Genomic DNA, 7951 nt, shown 5'->3' with positions numbered 1-7951 from the left:
TCTCGTATGCTTCTCGTACCTTGTACGAACTTGATTTCCCGCCATGTTCATTTTTTCATACAATTTTATGTTGTCACCTGTCAACTGTAGCGTGTTTATAACATTGAACATTCTTCTTTCGCAACCGTTATTTCTTCAATAACAGTATGTGGAACGGTTAGTTATTGTGATACGTTAAAAATCCACTACTTATTACTGATATTTACGTCATATTTCACGTTTCTTCTTTGTTTTTGTTGTAGATCAAAGCGCTCAGGGTGGAGGCGGAGGATTTTTCAATTCGCCGAATCAATTTGGGGCAGCAAATACTCCCGGAAATAAATCTAAGAAAACTGTAAGTAATAGTTAAGGTATAAAAGCTTACGATTTCAAAAACATTGTATGTTGTGTACTTTCTTTTCGTAAACATAATCGTTATTTGTCCCTCAGGGTAAAAGAAGTTCAAGAACAGCTCCCCTTGTCATAAGCCAAGCACTCAAAAGCTCTGATGATGGAGTTAAGATATGGGGATCCGACGTTCAGATTGCCTGCATCGTCGCCAGAATACAGAATATCAAGGTCCAAAGCACGAAAATTGTGTACACAATCCAAGACATGACAGGCAGAATGAAGGCTATGCTCTGGATTGACCAAGATTCCATGAATGAAGATGTTAGTACACTTATTTAACTTCCGTAGATTAAAGCGACAAGCATTTCTATAATTGGGTGAAATGCAGATCACGCCAAACTCTGGGAATTGAATAAAAATGCACTTTCTAGATGAGAAAAGTGTGTAGAAACTCATTAAAAAAAGAATTAAGGCGCGGAAGAATAAATTGAGGGAGATACAGCCGATCAAAGTTTAATAAAATTGCACTTCGCGATCTGAGGGTAATATTCGGTTTATGGGAGTATAACCGAAATTGAACTTGATTTAGACTAATTTAGGGCTGGGGAATCCGAATCTGAAAGAATTAGGTGGGGGTCGGCACTATTAACTGAGTTATAGGGTTTTGAAACTTCGTACGCGATACATAGGAACCATGTTTTATTTATCAATTATGACTTAAGAAAATCAAATTAGCAACTATTTACTTTTGAAATTTCAGTAGTGCCAACCAAAAAAAGAAAAGTGTTGCCATATAATAATAATATTTTTTTACAAAATAGGTTAGGTGTTTAGTTTGGGTTAGAGTAGGCAGAAGAACATGGGAAAAAGGTATTAGAATTAAATCACAAACCAGTCTATACAAACCTAGCGTAGCCCACAAACTACTTGAAAACTGGGATATAACTCTAAAGGGGACGCGAGCAGGCGTTATTAAAGGGGCAATTTTGTGTAACAGGAAATAACATGGAAAAAAGGTATTAGTATTAAATCACAAACCGTCTATACAAACCTAGCGTAGCCCACAAACTACTTGAAAACTGGGATAAAACTCTAAAGGGGACGCGAGTGGGCGTTATTAAAGGGTCATTTTTTTGTTATAGAAAATCACAGTTAGGTTAGGTTATATATATACATAAATTAAGTATTTACAAGATTTTAAATAATAAACTACCAATCTGGCAAATGATATTTAATTTTCAGAATTTTCCATGCATTGATATTATTATATGGCAACACTTTTTATTTTTTGGATGGCACTACTGAAATTTCAAAAGTATTAAAAGTTTTTAATTTGATTTTCGTGACAAAATATGGCGGCGGACTGTCCGAATATGGTGATAATATCAGATCGCGAAGTGCAATTTATTAAATTTTGATCGGCTGTATCTCCCTCAATTTATTCTTCCGCGCCTTAATTATTTTTTTAATGAATTTCTACACACTTTTTTCATCTAGAAAGTGCATTTTTATTCAATTCCCAGAGTTTGGCGTGATCTGCATTCCTCCCCTATAATTTAGTGAAATTACACCAATTGATACTGATTGAAAATATTCTTACATACTTTCTGGCAATGTGAAATGTTTTAAGGGTGATAATTATTATCGGCTTCATACTATAAAAATGAAATGTACGAAAAATATTTTCTTTCCCTTTCCAGGAAAAGGCCATTCCAAATGTCATGGTAAACACTTATGTTCAGATATTTGGAAATATTAAAACGAACCAAGGGAAGAAGGTTCTCATTGTGTTCAAGATGTTCAACGTCACAAACATAAACGCCATCACTTTCCATTACCTGCAGTGTATCCATAATAAAATTAAACTGGAAGCCAAGGCCAAGGGCGTAAGTATTAATAATTATTTTAATTCTGTTTTTAAAAATTTGAAAAACAAATTCTACTGAAAAACTCACTGAAAATAATTACTCCATTCAAATATGCAATATGGATAGTTTCTTTCATGGGCGGGATAAAGGTCTTAACCCTTTATGCCAACTTGGCTTTTGGGATCTACTTTAGGCCTGATCACTGATAGCTAGAGATGGCAAAATTTAGCATTAATTTTCAGATTTTTTAGCATTAACAATTGGAAATTTAGCGTTTTATAGCATTTTGAGGCATAATTTAGCGTTTTGTAGCAAAATAGAAAAAAATGTATTTCCTGAAAGTTTTTAGCGCATATGTTAAGTATTTTTGGTAAAATATATGTTTAACCTTCATTTGCAAGTATTTCCATGTGAAAGATTATAAATAATTAATTTTAATATTAAATTAATAAGGAAGGAAACTCTAAGTACGGGTCGAACACAAACACAACAAATGTAGATTGCGATTAACATCAATAAGCGTAATTTATTTCGCACAAATTGTGTAATGTCAAAAAGCAATTTTAGCCTACAGTACAAAAATATTAAATATTTACACATAAAATAGTAACAATCGTAGGAAAGGCTTCCAAAAATGAAATAAAATAGGCATAATACTTTTCCCTGCACATTCACATGAAACTACCTTCCTTATGCATTTTTCTCAATTCTTCTTTAGTTGTACTGGACCAAATATTACTGTATCAGCTTCTCCAATTTGTATGGTTCTTTGACTTCTGAAATACGCTATATTCTCCGAAAGCGTTTAAATTCAGCGTACAGTATAAATTAAAAATAGTAAATATTTACACATAAAATAGTAACAAAATTGTAAAAAGAGGTAGGACAGGCTTCCAAAAATGAAATAAAGTAGGCATATTTGAAATACAGGTAAATACAAAAAACAATGGATGTGGCACTTTACTGATTGAATGATAGCATTGCGCACGTTTCAATAGTGGGCTCCTTCATTCTCGTACGCCTGTCAGTCAATACCCGGTATTTTCGGGAAATTCGCGCCTATTTCGCTAAATAGAATAATTTAGCTGAAATACGGCCAAAATCACGTTTTTCGCGTTAATTCGCGAAATAGAAATCACTGGAAACACTTTCAAATGCCTTGAAACGCAAAGAAAACTTATAAATGCCCTATTTTCGAACCATAAATATTTTTTCGCTTTTTTAGTTAAAACGAAATTTTGCCATCTCTACTGATAGCTGAAATCGTTGTTTCCCTTCCTATCATCAGGGCCGGTCCTGATTCAAAAAAACACCACGCTCTATATTCAAATCTAAAAGTTAGCCACAGAAAAAATTAAAGGTACACACCTAGGTATATGAAATCAAAGATTCCTACCGCAATTTGAAAAATAATTATGGAACTCGGTGCATTTTTTATTAATTAATATTTTTTTTTTATAATTTTGTTCATTTATTTTTATGCCTAAAAAGGCTTTTGAATATTTATTTATACGCCTATAAATGCTTTTACCTGAAACGGCAAAATGATGAGTTAGCAATAACCTTTATAATACATTTGTCTAATCAAATAGTATATAATAATGCCTTATTCACAACCTTTCAAAAACAGTTCTTAGAATTTGGATATATTCAGAAATATTACATTTATTTGTATTTTATTGCAAAGCGGAAATAATCTGACCATCTGACAGAATATACCAGAGGCCTAAGGGATTGTCAATAATGTCAATTGTTCAGGAGAGCCAAATTAATTGATTAATATTTGTCTAATTTATATAGCGCCGTTTTCGAGAAAAATCACCTCAAGGTAGCTTGTCTCTGTCAATTATTCAGGAGAGCCAAATTAATTGCTTAATATTTGGCTAATTTATATAGCGCCGTTTTCATGAAAAATCACCTCAAGGTCGCTTTGAAAAACTACTAAACAGTCTGTAAAATATCAGGAATCCTTTTAACAGCAAAATATTTGCAGTATAATATTAACACTTTTGGGTTCATCAAATTATTCTATGAATTTTAGTTATTCTGTACTTTAATGTAATTTTTTTGCGACTTGTCTTTTGCGCCCTTTTTGCAAGAGATGTTCATCTGCGCAACTTCTTTTGCTTGCGTTCTCGTGCTATAGTGACTTAACTTATGGTGTGTGGCAATAGTGTTTCCATACTGTATCTTGGCATTGTGCTATGAATGATTTCTTTTAAATTTACAAACTTTCCTATTCAAGGAGGCAAAAAATCCTGCATAAAATGCATAGGCATCCAAATTGATAGATTAGCCATAACATGAAATCTGGGTATCATTTCGGTAGGCTGGAAGCAAACCACGTGACCAGGAGTGTTTGAGGAATGCTTTGAATAAACTAAGACATCAGTTGTACATTGACCTCCAAAGAGCACATTAAAATAACCAGACCCTGCGCAGAAAAGTAAAGTTCGTTAAAGTAAGGCAAAGGTTTGCAGCACAGTACATTGCGATACATTTCTACGCAGGTTCTAAATGTTCGTTTTTAAACGAACTGCGAGGCGTAGCGACGCTAATAATGAGTGATTTGGGTAAATTATAACACATTTGTAAAAGTGTCTAACTAAATAGTGTGACAAAATATTCAATTTTGGAAATAAGTCAGAATTTTTGTTTACCCGATTCAGGATTTGTGGTTAAGTTTTTTCCATTGTAAAAAGAAATTTTTTGCCATTGTAAAAAGAAGTAGTAGTTAATTTGTAAGCAGATTTTATTTTCGAGGACTGAATAGTGGTACATATTACAATGCGAGTTTCATATATATGTCGATTCATTTGGTTGCAAAAGACAGAAATAGAGATGGTCACGCCGTTTCGCAACTTGGTTTGTTCACTTCTCTCCGATTGGCTGGTCTATCAGACCGATTGAATGTCTATGATAAAATGGTATAATTAGTTAATTTTATTTTACTGTTGTGCAGAGGCGCAGTTTGGTAGTTAAGCTTTTTAATATCTGTATTGGATTTTCACTAATTTTATAAGCTACAATTCCAGCCCAAGATAAGCAGCGACATGAACTCAACCTCGGCCACGTCGATGCCTGCCAACTCGCTGATGGGAGGTATGGACGGGGGTGGCGGTGCCTCTGCCGGCCTCAACCCGCGCCAGCTGCTGGTCTTCAGCCTCATCCGCCAGGCCAAGCTGGAGACCGGCATCAGCCGGGATGACATGCACTCCTCCATCAGGGACAAGATGTCCAAAATGGAGCTAGAGTAAGTTTTAATGAATAATTATACTAACCAACTAGTACAGGGTTTTCCAATAAGAGGTGTTATTTTGAATAGACCGCTATTTCGGTAGATGTTACTTTTGAAGCTGTCATTTTTTGACATTTGACAAGTAGAAACTACGCCATTAATAAAAATGGAACGATACACGCTTCAACAACACATTGAAATTATTAAAATTCACTTCAGTGAATCAAATGCAAATCATCTTAAGTGATGAGGCCCATTTCCACCTCGGTGGCTTCGTCAACAAGCAAAATTGTCGCATCTGGGGCTCGGAAAACCCAAGAGTTATTGTTGAAAAGCCTCTTTATCCTCAACGTGTAACGGTTTGGTGCGGTTTATGGTCCGGCGAAGTCATTGAACCTTACTTTTTCGAAAATGAGGCTGGAGCAACAGTTACCGTGAATGGATTGCGCTATCGAGAGATGATTAATGATTTTTTTGGCCGGAATTGGATGGTATTGATCTGGACAACGTTTACATTCAACAAGACGGTGTTATGTGCCACACAGGCAACGAAACCATTGATCTTTTACGATTGAATATCAAAATAACACCTCTTATTGGAAAACCCTGTAGTTCTGTTAACAGTAGATGTAGTGTTCAAAAAGCATGTTTCTGATTTTCTCTTATTTAATAATTCAAATACAAAGATTTGTAAGTAGGTACTTAAATACCTACCTACTTAATTATAAACCATATTATTTTTAATTTAAATAGGAGCAAATTTAAACTGAATACCAAGGTTCATCTTATGTTTTTTATTTAAAAAAAATAAGTAATCAGAGATTCACCTTTAGGCACTGAATAAATAGGTTTGTAAAATTAAATATTAATTAAAAATGAAATGTGACATTTGCTGTTTTTATAAAAGATTTGTACCTTCGCCATTTTTCTTCAAAATATGTAGAATTTACTATGAAAAGTAGTAATTCACAAATGTCAAACTATGAGTGGTTATAGTGCCACACAATAGTAAAAATCTAACTGATGAACATTTACACCAATAATTTGAGGTTTTCAAATTTTTTTTGTGGAATACAAATGAAGGACATGCAATTGTTTTTAGAAATAATTTAATAGAAAGGACCATTGCATGGACCCATAGACACAATCCAAACATTAAAAAAAAAAAAATTGGGATAAACGTGGACCTTTGAGGGTTTTCTCCATGGACCTAAAAAGCCCTGGATGGAGCAATTCGAGATCAATTTGAAGCCGCGGGGTGAGGGGAAAGATGTATGGAAAATGTCAATACCTACTTAAATTTTTTAATGACATATCACATTCCTTATTCATCAAATACCAACAAAAAAAATCATAACACATAATTAAAATTATAATAGTTTACATTATGCACCACTTTGCATACAAATCAGTTCAAAAGTTAGTCATACAAGATGGCTGCCAGGCAATTTCTCCTCACCTTAGATTTGACTTCAATGCAATTCATACAAAGTCGCTCTAATGCTCAGTCCAAGGCTTTTTAGGTCCATGGATTTCTCCCCAAAGTAATCTATCATATTATGGTTTCTGCACAGATTAATTTAAGTGTTTTTGTTTCATGAATTTGGTGCTATGATAGAGGAATTAGTTGCCGAGGATTAGACAGCGACTGCGAACCCAACATGATTACTTATATATTCATTATTTTATTTTTAGTAAAATCTTGGAATGGATGTGCGGAGAGGGGCACATCTACTCAACAATCGATGAAGACCACTTCAGGGCAACTGATGCTTCATAATTATTTATTTAGTTTATTATGTATGATCTGTTTAAACTGGCATTACCATTAACCCTGGATATTTTTCTCTTATAATGATTGAGACAGTTCCTATCGATAATCCATTATTTGTAATAACAGGAGTAAAGATGAAAGTGTGCATTTAATTCTGCATAAAATGTTCTCTTTTCAATCTGATATCAAAACCTGCAGCTGGATATGTGGTTTTCAAATTCAATAAATATTTTGTTTTTCCTGTGTTTTACAACCATAAAGTACCAGAGCTATCAAAATATTACATAATTCATATTGAATGATATCTACATACTGGGGGAATATACACATTTTCATTTAGGAAAAAAACTTTTCATGAGGCCAATGTGGAGTTCAATTTGTAACAAATGTTATTTGGTAAATATGAAAAAAAACATGATTGGTTACTTGTGTTTTTCCCCTAGCAAAGATATAAGATACTTGATTATTTTTTATGTCTTTTTTCAATAAAGTATATATTTTATTGATGTATGTTTTTATTTATTGACGTAAACTATATATATCTAATCTATTTTATTATTCATACTATCAAAAATTGTCAGATGAGACATGGCAAGGTGAGATCCATAAATGAACCACTCACTAGATCAATATCTTCGGGTTTTTCGTACTGAGCCCATGGGTCCTAAAGTTTGCCATAGATAAAAGTCTGTAACTGAAAAATATACGTCACTACACGACATACTCACCATCGACTAGGAT

General features: G+C 33.6%; 1 protein-coding gene across 1 annotated transcript; it reads left to right on the top strand.

Moving 5' to 3' along the window:
- The first annotated feature begins 16 nt into the window (after positions 1 to 16).
- On the top strand, positions 17 to 7689 carry RPA2 (Replication protein A2). The gene is made up of 6 exons (XM_089636067.1): positions 17 to 156; positions 243 to 334; positions 430 to 651; positions 2031 to 2216; positions 5234 to 5451; positions 7132 to 7689. The coding sequence occupies exons 1-6, from the start codon at positions 147 to 149 to the stop codon at positions 7214 to 7216; spliced, it is 813 nt and encodes a 270-aa protein (XP_089492193.1). The 5' UTR covers positions 17 to 146; the 3' UTR covers positions 7217 to 7689.
- The last annotated feature ends 262 nt before the right edge of the window (positions 7690 to 7951 follow it).

Source organism: Hesperophylax consimilis, chromosome 10 (assembly GCF_061612785.1).
Source record: "Hesperophylax consimilis isolate HC1 chromosome 10, BYU_Hcon_1.0, whole genome shotgun sequence".
Lineage (NCBI taxonomy): Eukaryota > Metazoa > Arthropoda > Insecta > Trichoptera > Limnephilidae > Hesperophylax > Hesperophylax consimilis.
Note: the sequence above shows the minus strand (reverse complement) of the source record. Positions and strands in the feature narration are given on the sequence as shown.